The following is a 16,982-nucleotide window of genomic DNA, read 5'->3' on the forward strand; positions in this document are numbered from 1 at the left end:
TTCTGTTTCTATTGTTTCTGTTTCTATTGTTTCTCTTTCTAGTGTTTCTGTTTCTATTGTTTCTGTTTCTAGTGTTTCTGTCTGTAGTGTTTCTGTTTCTATTGTTTCTGTTTCTATTGTTTCTGTTTCTGTCTCTATTGTTTCTGTCTCTAGTGTTTCTGTTTCTATTGTTTCTGTTTCTATTGTTTCTGTTTCTGTTTCTAGTGTTCCAGTTTTTGTGTTTCTAGTGTTTCTGTGTCTATTGTTTATGTTTCTATTGTTTCTGTTTCTAGAGTTTCTGTTTCTATTGTTTCTGTTTCTATTGTTCCTGTTTCTAGTGTTTCTGTTTCTAATGTTTCTGTTTCTATTGTTTCTGTTTCTGTCTCTAGTGTTTCTGTTTCTATTGTTTCTGTTTCTAGTGTTTCTGTTTCTATTGTTTCTGTTTCTATTGTTCCTGTTTCTAGTGTTTTTGTTTCTATTGTTTCTGTTTCTATTGTTCCTGTTTCTAGTGTTTCTGTTTCTAATGTTTCTGTTTCTATTGTTTCTGTTTCTGTCTCTAGTGTTTCTGATTCTAGTGTTTCTGTTTCTATTGTTTCTGTTTCTAGTGTTTCTGTTTCTATTGTTTCTGTTTCTAGTGGTTCTGTTTCTAGTGTTTCTGTTTCTGTCTCTAGTGTTTCTGTTTCTATTGTTTCTGTTTCTAGTGTTTCTGTTTCTGTTTCTATTGTTCCTGTTTCTATTGTTTTTGTTTCTCGTGTTTCTGTTTCTATTGTTTCTGTTTCTGTTTCTAGTGTTTCTGTTTCTGTTTCTATTGTTTCTGTTTCTATTGTTCCTGTTTCTAGTGTTTCTGTTTCTAATGTTTCTGTTTCTATTGTTTCTGTTTCTGTCTCTAGTGTTTCTGTTTCTAGTGTTTCTGTTTCTATTGTTTCTGTTTCTAGTGTTTCTGTTTCTATTGTTTCTGTTTCTAGTGTTTCTGTTTCTAGTGTTTCTGTTTCTGTCTCTAGTGTTTCTGTTTGTATTGTTTCTGTTTCTATTGTTTCTGTTTCTATTGTTTCTCTCTCTAGTGTTTCTGTTTCTATTGTTTCTGTTTCTATTGTTTCTGTTTCTGTCTCTAGTGTTTCTGTTTCTATTGTTTCTGTTTCTAGTGTTTCTGTTTCTAGTGTGTCTGTTTCTATTGTTTCAGTTTCTAGTGTTTCTGTTTCTATTGCTTCTGCTTCTATTGTTTCTGTTTCTGTCTCTAGTCTTTCTGTTTCTATTGTTTCTGTTTCTATTGTTTCTGTTTCTATTGTTTCTGTTTCTAGTGTTTCTGTTTCTATTGTTTCTGTTTCTATTGTTTCTCTTTCTAGTGTTTCTGTTTCTATTGTTTCTGTTTCTAGTGTTTCTGTCTGTAGTGTTTCTGTTTCTATTGTTTCTGTTTCTATTGTTTCTGTTTCTGTCTCTATTGTTTCTGTCTCTAGTGTTTCTGTTTCTATTGTTTCTGTTTCTATTGTTTCTGTTTCTGTTTCTAGTGTTCCAGTTTTTGTGTTTCTAGTGTTTCTGTGTCTATTGTTTATGTTTCTATTGTTTCTGTTTCTAGAGTTTCTGTTTCTATTGTTTCTGTTTCTATTGTTCCTGTTTCTAGTGTTTCTGTTTCTAATGTTTCTGTTTCTATTGTTTCTGTTTCTGTCTCTAGTGTTTCTGTTTCTATTGTTTCTGTTTCTAGTGTTTCTGTTTCTATTGTTTCTGTTTCTATTGTTCCTGTTTCTAGTGTTTTTGTTTCTATTGTTTCTGTTTCTATTGTTCCTGTTTCTACTGTTTCTGTTTCTAATGTTTCTGTTTCTATTGTTTCTGTTTCTGTCTCTAGTGTTTCTGATTCTAGTGTTTCTGTTTCTATTGTTTCTGTTTCTAGTGTTTCTGTTTCTATTGTTTCTGTTTCTAGTGGTTCTGTTTCTAGTGTTTCTGTTTCTGTCTCTAGTGTTTCTGTTTGTATTGTTTCTGTTTCTATTGTTTCTGTTTCTATTGTTTCTCTCTCTAGTGTTTCTGTTTGTATTGTTTCTGTTTCTATTGTTTCTGTTTCTATTGTTTCTCTCTCTAGTGTTTCTGTTTCTATTGTTTCTGTTTCTATTGTTTCTGTTTCTGTCTCTAGTGTTTCGGTTTCTATTGTTTCTGTTTCTAGTGTTTCTGTTTCTAGTGATTCTGTTTCTATTGTTTCTGTTTCTAGTGTTTCTGTTTCTATTGCTTCTGCTTCTATTGTTTCTGTTTCTGTCTCTAGTGTTTCTGTTTCTATTGTTTCTGTTTCTAGTGTTTCTGTTTCTATTGTTTCTGTTTCTATTGTTTCTCTTTCTAGTGTTTCTGTTTCTATTGTTTCTGTTTCTAGTGTTTCTGTCTCTAGTGTTTCTGTTTCTATTGTTTCTGTTTCTATTGTTTCTGTTTCTGTCTCTATTGTTTCTGTCTCTAGTGTTTCTGTTTCTATTGTTTCTGTTTCTATTGTTTCTGTTTCTGTTTCTAGTGTTTCTGTTCCTAGTGTTTCTGTTCCTAGTGTTTCTGTTTCTATTGTTTCCGTTTCTAGTGCTTTTGTTTCTAGTGTTTCTGTTTCTATTGTTTCTGTTTCTAGTGTTTCTGTTTCTAGTGTTTCTGTTTCTAGTGTTTCTGTTTCTAGTGTTTCTGTTTCTAGTGTTTCTGTTTCTATTGTTTCTGTTTCTAGTGTTTCTGTTTCTAGTGTTTCTGTTTCTAGGGTTTCTGTTTCTATTGTTTATGTTTCTATTGTTTCTGTTTCTGACTCTATTGTTTCTGTTTCTAGTGTTTCTGTTTCTGTTTCTAGTGTTTCTGTTACTAGTGTTTCTGTTTCTGTTTCTAGTGTTTCCGTTTATATTGTTTCTGTTTCTAGTGTTTCTGTTGCTAGTGTTTCTGTTTCTGTTTCTAGTGTTTCTGTTTCTATTGTTTTTGTTTCTCGTGTTTCTGTTTCTATTGTTTCTGTTTCTGTTTCTAGTGTTTCTGTTTCTGTTTCTATTGTTTCTGTTTCTATTGTTTCTGTTTCTATTGTTTCGGTTTCTGTTTCTAGTGTTTCTGTTTCTAGTGTTTCTGTTTCTGTTTCTGTTTCTAGTGTTTCTGTTTCTATTGTTTCTGTTTCTAGTGTTTCTGTTTCTATTGTTTCTGTTTCTGTTTCTATTGTTCCTGTTTCTATTGTTTCTGTTTCTAGTGTTTCTGTTTCTAGTGTTTCTGTTTCTGTTTCTATTGTTTCGGTTTCTGTTTCTGTTTCTATTGTTTCTGTTTCTGTTTCTGTTTCTAGTGTTTCTGTTTCTGTTTCTAGTGTTTCTGTTTCTGTTTCTATTGTTTCTGTTTCTAGTGTTTCTGTTTCTATTGTTTCTGTTTCTGTTTCTGTTTCTATTGTTCCTGTTTCTATTGTTTCTGTTTCTAGTTTTTCTGTTTCTATTGTTCCTATTTTCTATTGTTTCTGTTTCTAGTGTTTCTGTTTCTAGTGTTTCTGTTTCTGTTTCTAGTGTTTCTGTTTCTAGTGTTTCTGTTTCTGTTTCTAGTGTTTCTGTTTCTGTTTCTATTGTTTCTGTTTCTAGTGTTTCTGTTTCTAGTGTTTCTGTTTCTAGTGTTTCTGTTTCTGTTTCTAGTGTTTCTGTTTCTGTTTCTATTGTTTCTGTTTCTGTTTCTGTTTCTATTGTTCGTGTTTCTATTGTTTCTATTTCTAGTGTTTCTGTTTCTATTGTTCCTGTTTCTTTAGTTTCTGTTTCTAGTGGTTCTGTTTCTAGTGTTTATGTTTCTGTTTCTAGTGTTTATGTTTCTGTTTCTAGTGTTTCTGTTTCTGTTTCTATTGTTTCTGTTTCTATTGTTTCTGTTTCTCGTGTTTCTGTTTCTATTGTTTCTGTTTCTAGTGTTTCTGTTTCTGTTTCTATTGTTTCTGTTTCTATTGTTTCTGTTTCTATTGTTTCTGTTTCTGTTTCTAGTGTTTCTGTTTCTTTTTCTGTTTCTAGTGTTTCTGTTTCTATTGTTTCTGTTTCTAGTGTTTCTGTTTCTATTGTTTCTGTTTCTGTTTCTGTTTCTATTGTTCCTGTTTCTATTGTTTCTGTTTCTAGTGTTTCTGTTTCTAGTGTTTCTGTTTCTGTTTCTGTTTCTAGTGTTTCTGTTTCTGTTTCTATTGTTTCTGTTTCTGTTTCTATTGTTTCTGTTTCTGTTTCTGTTTCTAGTGTTTCTGTTTCTGTTTCTAGTGTCTCTATTTCTGTTTCTATTGTTTCTGTTTCTAGTGTTTCTGTTTCTATTGTTTCTGTTTCTGTTTCTATTGTTCCTGTTTCTATTGTTTCTGTTTCTAGTTTTTCTGTTTCTATTGTTCCTCTTTTCTATTGTTTCTGTTTCTAGTGTTTCTGTTTCTAGTGTTTCTGTTTCTAGTGTTTCTGTTTCTAGTGTTTCTGTTTCTAGTGTTTCTGTTTCTGTTTCTGTTTCTATAGTTTCTGTTTCTGTTTCTATTGTTTCTGTTTCTAGTGTTTCTGTTTCTATTGTTTCTGTTTCTGTTTCTGTTTCTATTGTTCGTGTTTCTATTGTTTCTGTTTCTATTGTTCCTGTTTCTTTAGTTTCTTTTTCTAGTGTTTTTGTTTCTAGTGTTTATGTTTCTGTTTCTAGTGTTTCTGTTTCTGTTTCTATTGTTTCTGTTTCTATTGTTTCTGCTTCTATTGTTTCTGTTTCTAGTGTTTCTGTTTCTATTGTTTCTGTTTCTGTTTCTTGTGTTTCCGTTTCTATTGTTTCTGTTTCCGACTCTAGTTTTTCTGTTTCTAGTGTTTCCGTTTCTGGTGTTTACACAACTTTTCTGTCTGTTTGTTATGTTCTCTCCCTCTCCTCCTTTCTCCTATCTGACTGTTCATTCACTTGCTCTTTCTCTCCGGATGATTCTGCGTTCCCTGGTCTCTTCTCACTCTCTCTGTCTCTCCCCCTGCTATCTCTCTTTCTCTCTCCCTCTACTCTGATCTCTCTCTCTTTCTCTCTCTTTCTAGAAAGACGGAGGGATGGTATCTCTTCTCTCTCTGGAGCAGCTTCTTCCTTTTACTGTCCTCACTTCATGGGATCGCTCTTGGGAACTAGACTCTCTCTCTCTCTCTCTCTGTCTTGGTCTTGGTCTCTCTCTCTGCGTCTCTCTCTCGCTCTGTCTCTCTCTCTGCGTCTCTCTCTCTCTCTGTCTCTCCCTCTGCGTCTCTCTCTCGATCTCCTGGTAGTTGTTGTCCTCATCCTTCAGTTTCTATTCAAACTATGTGTTCAATTCTATGTATTAAATTCTAAACCCCCCCACCGCCCACCCCGTCTCCAGCTTGTAACCCCAGCCTGGTTCGGGCTAAGGGGCGTGGTCTCCAGCCTAAAGGCCTCAGGGTGAAAGAGACAGCTGACTTCAGAGTCTTCACTAAAGGAGCTGGGACAGGAGAACTCAAAGTCACCATCAAGGGCCCCAGTGAGTCTACTCCACTACCCAGCAGCCTATATATTTAATAAACTACACTACCCAGCAGCCTCTCTGTTTTATAAACTACACTACCCAGCAGTCTCTTTGCTTTAGAAACTACATTAACCAATGTCTTTTGGCTGTTTACACTACTTGTGTTCAGATCTGAAGGGTCTGGATAGATATACACGGTGTAGTGGTAAAGTTTCCACCATATTGCTTTTACCTAACAGCTCTGCAAACACTGAAAGATCTCTCTCTCTCTCTCTCTCTCTCTCTCTCTCTCTCTCTCTCTCTCTCTCTCTCTCTCTCTCTCTCTCTCTCTCTGTGTGTGTGCAGAGGGCCTGGAGGAGCCATGTAAGAGGAAGGATGTTGGAGATGGAGTGTTTGGGTTTGAGTACTACCCCACCACCCCCGGTACATACAGTATAACGATAACCTGGGGAGGACAACACATCCTCAGCAGGTAACACACACAATACATCCACCAGGTAACACACGTCCCCCCAGGTATCACACACATCCCCCAGCTAACACCCAGGTAACACACACAACACATCCCCAGGTAACACACGTCCCCCAGGTAACACACATCCCCCAGGTAACACACGTCCCCCCAGGTAACACACACAACACATCCCCCAGGTAACACACGTCCCCCAGGTAACACACACAACAGATCCCCAGGTAATACACATCGCCCAGGTAACACACATCCCCCCAGGTAACACACACAACACATCCCCCAGGTAATACACATTGCCCCAGGTAACACACACAACACATCCCCCAGGTAATACACATCGCCCCAGGTAACACACATCCCCAGGTAACACACACAACACATCCCCCAGGTAACACATCCCCCAGGTAACACACGTCCTCCCAGGTAACACACACAACAGATCCCCCAGGTAATACACATCGCCCAGGTAACACACATCCCCCAGGTAACACACACAACACATCCCCAGGTAATACACATCGCCCCAGGTAACACACATCCCCCAGGTAACACACACAACACATCCCCCAGGTAATACACATTGCCCCAGGTAACACACACAACACATCCCCCAGGTAATACACATCGCCCCAGGTAACACACATCCCCAGGTAACACACACAACACATCCCCCAGGTAACACATCCCCCAGGTAACACATGTCCTCCCAGGTAACACACACAACAGATCCCCCAGGTAATACACATCGCCCCAGGTAACACACATCCCCCAGGTAACACACACAACACATCCCCCAGGTAATACACATCGCCCCAGGTAACACACACAACACATCCCCCAGGTAATACACATCGCCCCAGGTAACACACATCCCCCAGGTAACACACATCCCCCCAGGTAACACACACAACACATCCCCAGGTAACACACATCCCCAGGTAACACACACAACACATCCCCCAGGTAACACACACAACACATCCCACAGGTAATACACATCGCTCCAGGTAACACACAACACATCCCCCAGGTAACACATTCCCCCCAGGTAACACATCCACCCCAGGTAACACATCCCCCAGGTAACACATCCCCCCAGGTAACACACACAACACATCCCCAGGTAACACATGTCCTCCCAGGTAACACACATCCCCAGGTAACACACACAACACATCCCCCAGGTAATGCACATTGCCCCAGGTAACACACACAACACATCCCCCAGGTAATACACATCGCCCCAGGTAACACACACAACACATCCCCAGGTAACACACACAACACATCCCCCCAGGTAACACATCCCCCCCAGGTAACACATCTCCCCAGGTAACACATCCCCCAGGTAACACACACCCCCAGGTAACACACATCCCCCAGGTAACACATCTCCCCAGGTAACACATCCCCAGGTAACACACATCCCCCAGGGTAACACATCTCCCCAGGTAACACATCCCCCAGGTAACACACATCCCCCAGGGTAACACATCTCCCAGGTAACACATCCCCCAGGTAACACACATCCCCCAGGTAACACACATCCCCCCAGGGTAACACACATCCCCCCAAGTAACACACATCCCCTTGTAACACACATCCCCCAGGTAACACACATCCCCCCAGGTAACACATCCCCCAGGTAACACACATCCCCCAGGTAACACATCCCCCAGGTAACACATCCCCTCCAGGTACCACGCATCCTCCCCAGGTAACACATCCCCCAGGTAACACATCCCCCAGGTAACACACATCCCCCAGGTAACACATCTCCCAGGTAACACACACCCCCAGGTAACACATCCCCCAGGTAACACATCCCTCCAGGTACCACGCATCCTCCCCAGGTAACACACATAAAACACACCCCCAGGTAACACATCCCCCCCAGGTAACTTCATCTTCATCTAAGTCACAACAAAATCGTCCAAGATGGCGTAGCAGTAAGTGTCCTGTCGTATCGTCTCTCTGTAAATATCGTCGCTTTTTCGTTTTAGATATTTTTTGATATTTTTTCTTCGCATATCTTTAAAAACATTTAGCTAAACCTAAGCTTCCAAATACTCTTCTGCAACCCGCCAATGTAGCTACTTTTCCTAAAGTAGTTATATTTACTTCGGAACCGGACCCCCTCAACTGAAGCTAGCCTGCTAACTACCAGCTATGCTAGCGGTCTTCAGCTAACCGGTCATCAACTAACCTTTAGCTCGGAAAGCTCTCGCCAGTTCGAACGAGTTGCCTAGTCAATGCCATCTCACCTGCTGTTGTTAAGCTAGCTGATTAGCTGTTGTCTCACCCACTGTTTTAGCTAGCTTTCCCAATTCAACACCTGTGTTTACTGTATGCCTCGGTGTATGTCTCTCTCAAATGTCAATATGCCTTGTATACTGTTGCTCAGGTTAGTTATCATTGTTTTAGTTCACAATGGAGCCCCTAGTTCCATTCCTCAGACCCCTGATACCTCCTTTGTCCCACCTCCCACATATGCGGTGACCTCACCCATTACAACCAGCATGTCCAGAGATAAAACCTCTCTCATCATCACCCAGTGCCTGGGCTTACCTCCGCCGTACCCGCACCCCACCATACCCCTGTCTGTGCATTATGCCCTGAATATATTCTACCATGCCCAGAAACCTGCTCCTCTTATTCTCTGTCCCCAACGCTCTAGGCGACCAGTTTTGATAGCCCTTAGCCGCACCCTCATACTACTCCTTCTCTGTTCCGCGGGTGATGTGAGGTAAACCCAGGCCCTGCATGTCCCCAGGCACCCTCATTTGTTGACTTCTGTGATCGAAAAAGCCTTGGTTTCATGCATGTCAACATTAGAAGCCTCCTCCCTAAGTTTGTTTTACTCACTGCTTTAGCACACTCTGCTAACCCTGATGTCCTTGCCGTGTCTGAATCCTGGCTCAGGAAGGCCACCAAAAATTCAGAGATTTCCATACCCAACTATAACATCTTCCGTCAAGATAGAACTGTCAAAGGGGGAGGAGTCGCAGTCTACTGCAGAGATAGCCTGCAAAGTAATGTCATACTTTCCAGGTCCATACCCAAACAGTTCGAACTACTAATTCTGAAAATTACTCTCTCCAGAAATAAGTCTCTCACTGTTGCCGCCTGCTACCGACCCCCTCAGCTCCCAGCTGTGCCCTGACACCATTTGTGAATTGATTGCCCCCATCTAGCTTCTGAGTTTGTTCTGTTAGGTGACCTAAACTGGGATATGCTTAACACCCCGGCAGTCCTACAATCTAAGCTAGATGCCCTCAATCTCACACAAATCATCAAGGAACCCACCAGGTACAACCCTAACTCTGTAAGCAAGGGCACCCTCATAGACGCATCCTGACCAACTGGCCCTCCAAATACACCTCCGCTGTCTTCAACCAGGATCTCAGCGACCACTGCCTCATTGCCTGTATCCGCTACGGTGCCGCAGTCAAACGACCACCCTCATCACTGTCAAACGCTCCCTAAAACACTTCTGTGAGCAGGCCTTTCTAATCGACCTGGCCCGGGTATCCTGGAAGGACATTGACCTCATCCCGTCAGTTGAGGATGCCTGGTCATTCTTTAAGAGTAACTTCCTCACCATATTAGATAAGCATGCTCCGTTCAAAAAATGCAGAACTAAGAACAGATACAGCCCTTGGTTCACTCCAGACCTGACTGCCCTCGACCAGCACAAAAACATCCTGTGGCGGACTGCAATAGCATCGAACAGTCCCCGCGATATGCAACTGTTCAGGGAAGTCAGGAACCAATACACGCAGTCAGTCAGGAAAGCTAAGGCCAGCTTCTTCAGGCAGAAGTTTGCATCCTGTAGCTCCAACTCCAAAAAGTTCTGGGACACTGTGAAGTCCATGGAGAACAAGAGCACCTCCTCCCAGCTGCCCACTGCACTGAGGCTAGGGAACACGGTCACCACCGACAAATCCATGATTATCGAAAACTTCAACAAGCATTTCTCAACGGCTGGCCATGCCTTCCGCCTGGCTACTCCTACCTCGGCCAACAGCTCCGGCCCCCGCAGCTCCTCGCCCAAGCCTTTCCAGGTTCTCCTTTACCCAAATCCAGATAGCAGATGTTCTGAAAGAGCTGCAAAACCTGGACCCGTATAAATCAGCTGGGCTTGACAATCTGGACCCTCTATTTCTGAAACTATCCGCCGCCATTGTCGCAACCCCTATTACCAGCCTGTTCAACCTCTCTTTCATATCGTCTGAGATCCCAAAGGATTGGAAAGCTGCCGCAGTCATCCCCCTCTTCAAAGGGGGAGACACCCTGGACCCAAACTGTTACAGGCCTATATCCATTCTGCCCTGCCTATCTAAGGTCTTCGAAAGCCAAGTCAACAAACAGGTCACTGACCATCTCGAATCCCACCGTACCTTCTCCGCTATGCAATCTGGTTTCCGAGCCGGTCACGGGTGCACCTCAGCCACACTCAAGGTACTAAACGACATCATAACCGCCATCGATAAAAGACAGTACTGTGCAGCCGTCTTCATCGACCTTGCCAAGGCTTTCGACTCTGTCAATCACCATATTCTTATCGGCAGACTCAGTAGCCTCAGTTTTTCGGATGACTGCCTTGCCTGGTTCACCAATTACTTTGCAGACAGAGTTCAGTGTGTCAAATCGGAGGGCATGTTGTCCGGTCCTCTGGCAGTCTCTATGGGGGTGCCACAGGGTTCAATGCTCGGGCCGACTCTTTTCTCTGTGTATATCAATGATGTTGCTCTTGCTGCGGGCGATTCCCTGATCCACCTCTACGCAGACGACACCATTCTATACACTTTCGGCCCGTCATTGGACACTGTGCTATCTAACCTCCAATCGAGCTTCAATGCCATACAACACTCCTTCCGTGGCCTCCAACTGCTCTTAAACGCTAGTATAACGAAATGCATGCTTTTCAACCGATCGCTGCCTGCACCCGCTTGCCCGACTAGCATCACCACACTGGATGGTTCCGACCTTGAATATGTGGACACCTATAAGTACCTAGGTGTCTGGCTAGACTGCAAACTCTCCTTCCAGACCCATATCAAACATCTCCAATCGAAAATCAAATCTAGAGTCGGCTTTCTATTCCGCAACAAAGCCTCCTTCACTCACGCTGCCAAGCTTACCCTAGTAAAACTGACTATCCTACCGATCCTCAACTTCGGCGATGTCATCTACAAAATTGCTTCCAACACTCTTCTCAGCAAACTGGATGCAGTTTATCACAGTGCCATCCGTTTTGTCACTAAAGCACCTTATACTACCCACCACTGCGACTTGTATGCTCTAGTCGGCTGGCCCTCGCTACATATTCGTCGCCAGATCCACTGGCTCCAGGTCATCTACAAGGCCATGCTAGGCAAAGCTCCGCCTTATCTCAGCTCACTGGTCACGATGGCAACACCCATCCGTAGCACGCGCTCCAGCAGGTGTATCTCATTGATCATCCCTAAAGCCAACACCTCATTCGGCCGCCTTTCGTTCCAGTACTCTGCTGCCTGTGACTGGAACGAATTGCAAAAATAGCTGAAGTTGGAGACTTTTATCTCCCTCACCAACTTCAAACATCAGCTATCTGAGCAGCTAACCGATCGCTGCAGCTGTACATAATCTATTGGTAAATAGCCCACCCATTTTCACCTACCTCATCCCCACAGTTTTTTATTTATTTACTTTTCTGCTCTTTTGCACACCAATATCTCTACCTGTACATGACCATCTGATCATTTATCACTCCAGTGTTAATCTGCAATATTGTAATTATTCGCCTACCTCCTCATGCCTTTTGCACACATTGTATGTAGACTCCCCTTTTTTCTCTACTGTGTTATTGACTTGTTAATTGTTTACTCCATGTGTAACTCTGTGTTGTCTGTTCACACTGCTATTCTTTATCTTGGCCAGGTCGCAGTTGCAAATGAGAACCTGTTCTCAACTAGCCTACCTGGTTAAATAAAGGTGTTCTCAACTAGCCTACCTGGTTAAATAAAGGTGTTCTCAACTAGCCTACCTGGTTAAATAAAGGTGTTCTCAACTAGCCTACCTGGTTAAATAACGGTGTTCTCAACTAGCCTACCTGGTTAAATAAAGGTGTTCTCAACTAGCCTACCTGGTTAAATAAAGGTGTTCTCAACTGGCCTACCTGGTTAAATAAAGGTGTTCTCAACTAGCCTACCTGGTTAAATAAAGGTGTTCTCAACTAGCCTACCTGGTTAAATAAAGGTGTTCTCAACTAGCCTACCTGGTTAAATAAAGGTGTTCTCAACTGGCCTACCTGGTTAAATAAAGGTGTTCTCAACTAGCCTACCTGGTTAAATAAAGGTGAAATAAAAAAATTAAAAATAAATTTAAAAAACAGATGAACACAATCTGCTTAAACTAATAAAACGTTATTAGATGTCCAGGTAATTCCAAAGGGTTCACATACTTTTTCTTGCCACTTTACATTGTATAGTAATTTACCTGTCTCTTATCCAGAACAACTAAGTCAGTTCATTCAACTAAGGTAGTTCATTCAACTAAGTCAGTTCATTCAACTAAGGTAGTTCATTCAACTAAGGTAGTTCATTCAACTAAGGTAGTTCATTCAACTAAGTCAGTTCATTCAACTAAGTCCGTTCATTCAACTAAGGTAGTTCATTCAACTAAGTCAGCAACTAAGTCAGTTCATTCAACTAAGTCAGTTCATTCAACTAAGTCAGTTCATTCAACTAAGGTAGTTCATTGAACCAAGTCAGTTCATTCAACTAAGTCAGTTCATTCAACTAAGTCAGTTCATTCAACTAAGTCAGTTCATTCAACTAAGTCAGTTCATTCAACTAAGGTAGTTCATTCAACTAAGGTAGTTCATTCAACTAAGTGAGTTCATTCAACTAAGTCAGTTCATTCAACTAAGTCAGTTCATTCAACTAAGGTAGTTCATTCAACTAAGTCAGTTCATTCAACTAAGTCAGTTCATTCAACTAAGTCAGTTCATTCAACTAAGGTAGTTCATTGAACCAAGTCAGTTCATTCAACTAAGTCAGTTCATTCAACTAAGTCAGTTCATTCAACTAAGTCAGTTCATTCAACTAAGTCAGTTCATTCAACTAAGGTAGTTCATTCAACTAAGGTAGTTCATTCAACTAAGTGAGTTCATTCAACTAAGTCAGTTCATTCAACTAAGTCAGTTCATTCAACTAAGGTAGTTCATTCAACTAAGTCAGTTCATTCAACTAAGTCAGTTCATTCAACTAAGTCAGTTCATTCAACTAAGGTAGTTAATTCAACCAAGTCAGTTCATTCAACTTAGTCAGTTCATTAAACTAAGTCAGTTCATTCAACTAAGTCAGTTCATTCAACTAAGTCAGTTCATTCAACTAAGGTAGTTCATTCAACTAAGGTAGTTCATTCAACTAAGTGAGTTCATTCAACTAAGTCAGTTCATTCAACTAAGGTAGTTCATTCAACTAAGTCAGTTTGTTCAACTAAGTCAGTTCGTTTAACTAAGTCAGTTTGTTCAACTAAGTCAGTTCGTTCAACTAAGTCAGTTTGTTCAACTAAGGTAGTTCATTCAACTAAGTCAGTTCATTCAACTACATATCACAGTCTTCTAAATAGCTGCTATCATCTTTCAAATAGCTTTTTTGGTCCACAACCGAATAAATAAAGACTGCTGTAATGCTGTCGCTGACTGATGATGCTGTAATGCTGTCGCTGACTGATGATGCTGTAATGCTGTCGCTGACTGATGATGCTGTAATGCTGTCGCTGACTGATGATGCTGTAATGCTGTCGCTGACTGATGATGCTGTAATGCTGTCGCTGACTGATGATGCTGTAATGCTGTCGCTGACTGATGATGCTGTAATGCTGTCGCTGACTGATGATGCTGTAATGCTGTCGCTGACTGATGATGCTGTAATGCTGTCGCTGACTGATGATGCTATAATGCTGTCGCTGACTGATGATGCTGTAATGCTGTCGCTGACTGATGATGCTATAATGCTGTCGCTGACTGATGATGCTGTAATGCTGTCGCTGACTGATGATGCTATAATGCTGTCGCTGACTGATGATGCTGTAATGCTGTCGCTGACTGATGATGCTATAATGCTGTCGCTGACTGATGATGCTGTAATGCTGTCGCTGACTGATGATGCTGTAATGCTGTCGCTGACTGATGATGCTGTAATGCTGTCGCTGACTGATGATGCTGTAATGCTGTCGCTGACTGATGATGCTGTAATGCTGTCGCTGACTGATGATGCTGTAATGCTGTCGCTGACTGATGATGTCACTTCCGGGTTGTAGCCCGTTGGAGGTGAAGATCGGTTCGGAGGCAGGGCCACAGAATGTGCGTGCCTGGGGGCCTGGCCTGGAGACCGGCATTATGGGTAAATCTGCCGACTTCGTGGTCGAGGCCGTCGGAGACAATGTGGGAACACTGGGTAAGTACACACACACACACACACAGACCCTGTGTGTCCTGATCAGAATGTGTGTGTCCTGATCAGAAGCTGTGTGTCCTGATCAGAAGGTGTGTGTCCTGATCAGAAGGTGTGTGTCCTGATCAGAAGGTGTGTGTCCTGATCAGAAGGTGTGTGTCCTGATCAGAAGGTGTGTGTGTGTCCTGATCAGAAGGTGTGTGTGTGTTCTGATCAGAAGGTGTGTGTCCTGATCAGAAGGTGTGTGTCGTGTCAGAAGGTGTGTGTTCTGATCAGAAGGTGTGTGTTCTGATCAGAAGGTGTGTGTTCTGATCAGAAGGTGTGTGTGTGTTCTGATCAGAAGGTGTGTGTCCTGATCAGAAGATGTGTGTTCTGATCAGAAGGTGTGTGTCGTGATCAGAAGGTGTGTGTCCTGATCAGAAGGTGTGTGTTCTGATCAGAAGGTGTGTGTGTGTCCTGATCAGAATGTGTGTGTGTGTTCTGATCAGAAGGTGTGTGTTCTGATCAGAAGGTGTGTGTGTGTCCTGATCAGAATGTGTGTGTTCTGATCAGAAGGTGTGTGTGTGTTCTGATCAGAAGGTGTGTGTCCTGATCAGAAGGTGTGTGTTCTGATCAGAATGTGTGCGTCGTGATCAGAAGGTGTGTGTCCTGATCAGAAGGTGTGTGTGTGTTCTGATCAGAAGGTGTGTGTGTGTCCTGATCAGAAGGTGTGTGTGTGTTCTGATCAGAAGGTGTGTGTTCTGATCAGAAGGTGTGTGTGTGTCCTGATCAGAAGGTGTGTGTGTGTTCTGATCAGAAGGTGTGTGTTCTGATCAGAATGTGTGTGTCCTGATCAGAAGGTGTGTGTCCTGATCAGAAGGTGTGTGTCCTGATCAGAAGGTGTGTGTCCTGATCAGAAGGTGTGTGTTCTGATCAGAAGGTGTGTGTGTGTCCTGATCAGAATGTGTGTGTGTGTTCTGATCAGAAGGTGTGTGTTCTGATCAGAAGGTGTGTGTGTGTCCTGATCAGAATGTGTGTGTTCTGATCAGAAGGTGTGTGTGTGTTCTGATCAGAAGGTGTGTGTCCTGATCAGAAGGTGTGTGTTCTGATCAGAATGTGTGCGTCGTGATCAGAAGGTGTGTGTCCTGATCAGAAGGTGTGTGTGTGTTCTGATCAGAAGGTGTGTGTGTGTCCTGATCAGAAGGTGTGTGTGTGTTCTGATCAGAAGGTGTGTGTTCTGATCAGAAGGTGTGTGTGTGTCCTGATCAGAAGGTGTGTGTGTGTTCTGATCAGAAGGTGTGTGTTCTGATCAGAATGTGTGTGTCCTGATCAGAAGGTGTGTGTCCTGATCAGAAGGTGTGTGTCCTGATCAGAAGGTGTGTGTCCTGATCAGAAGGTGTGTGTTCTGATCAGAAGGTGTGTGTTCTGATCAGAAGGTGTGTGTTCTGATCAGAAGGTGTGTGTCCTGATCAGAAGGTGTGTGTTCTGATCAGAAGGTGTGTGTCCTGATCAGAAGGTGTGTGTTCTGATCAGAAGGTGCGTGTCCTGATCAGAAGGTGTGTGTCCTGATCAGAAGGTGTGTGTGTGTGTTCTGATCAGAAGGTGTGTGTCGTGATCAGAAGGTGTGTGTCCTGATCAGAAGGTGTGTGTCCTGATCAGAAGGTGTGTGTCCTGATCAGAAGGTGTGTGTGTGTCCTGATCAGAAGGTGTGTGTGTCCTGATCAGAAGGTGTGTGTCCTGATCAGAAGGTGTGTGTGTGTTCTGATCAGAAGGTGTGTGTGTGTCCTGATCAGAAGGTGTGTGTGTTCTGATCAGAAGGTGTGTGTCCTGATCAGAAGGTGTGTGTGTGTTCTGATCAGAAGGTGTGTGTGTGTCCTGATCAGAAGGTGTGTGTGTTCTGATCAGAAGGTGTGTGTTCTGATCAGAAGGTGTGTGTTCTGATCAGAAGGTATGTGTTCTGATCAGAAGGTGTGTGTTCTGATCAGAAGGTGTGTGTTCTGATCAGAAGGTGTGTGTCCTGATCAGAAGGTGTGTGTGTGTTCTGATCAGAAGGTGTGTGTTCTGATCAGAAGGTGTGTGTTCTGATCAGAAGGTGTGTGTGTTCTGATCAGAAGGTGTGTGTCCTGATCAGAAGGTGTGTGTGTGTGTTCTGATCAGAAGGTGTGTGTGTGTCCTGATCAGAAGGTGTGTGTTCTGATCAGAAGGTGTGTGTCCTGATCAGAAGGTGTGTGTCCTGATCAGAAGGTGTGTGTTCTGATCAGAAGGTGTGTGTGTGTGTGTTCTGATCAGAAGGTGTGTGTCCTGATCAGAAGGTGTGTGTGTGTGTGTTCTGATCAGAAGGTGTGTGTCCTGATCAGAAGGTGTGTGTCCAGGTTTCTCGGTGGAGGGTCCGTCCCAGGCGAAGGTCGAGTGTGATGATAAGGGCGACGGGTCATGTGACGTGCGGTACTGGCCAATGGAAGCAGGAGAGTATGCGGTGCATGTGCTCTGTAACAACGAGGACATCCAGCACTCCCCCTTCATGGCTGAAATCACTGCTGCTCTAAACAAGGACTACTACCCAGATAAGGTATGTTAAATCACTGCTCTAAACAAGGACTACTACCCTGATAAGGTATGTTAAATCACTGCTGCTCTAAACAAGGACTACTACCCTGATAAGGTATGTTAAATCACTGCTCTAAACAAGGACTACTACCCTGAT

At 42.7% G+C, this 16,982-nt stretch overlaps 1 protein-coding gene across 1 annotated transcript in view; it reads left to right on the plus strand.

The window, feature by feature from the left end:
- Window positions 1-16,982, plus strand: part of flna (filamin A, alpha (actin binding protein 280)) — a 264,701-nt gene that overhangs the window by 59,308 nt on the left and 188,411 nt on the right. Inside the window, 4 exon segments of the mRNA XM_065021021.1 lie at window positions 5,261-5,398; window positions 5,729-5,855; window positions 14,166-14,302; window positions 16,636-16,847. Coding sequence (XP_064877093.1) covers window positions 5,261-5,398; window positions 5,729-5,855; window positions 14,166-14,302; window positions 16,636-16,847 — 614 coding nt within the window.

This window comes from Oncorhynchus nerka, linkage group LG7, assembly GCF_034236695.1.
Source record: "Oncorhynchus nerka isolate Pitt River linkage group LG7, Oner_Uvic_2.0, whole genome shotgun sequence".
Classification (NCBI taxonomy): Eukaryota; Metazoa; Chordata; class Actinopteri; order Salmoniformes; family Salmonidae; genus Oncorhynchus; species Oncorhynchus nerka.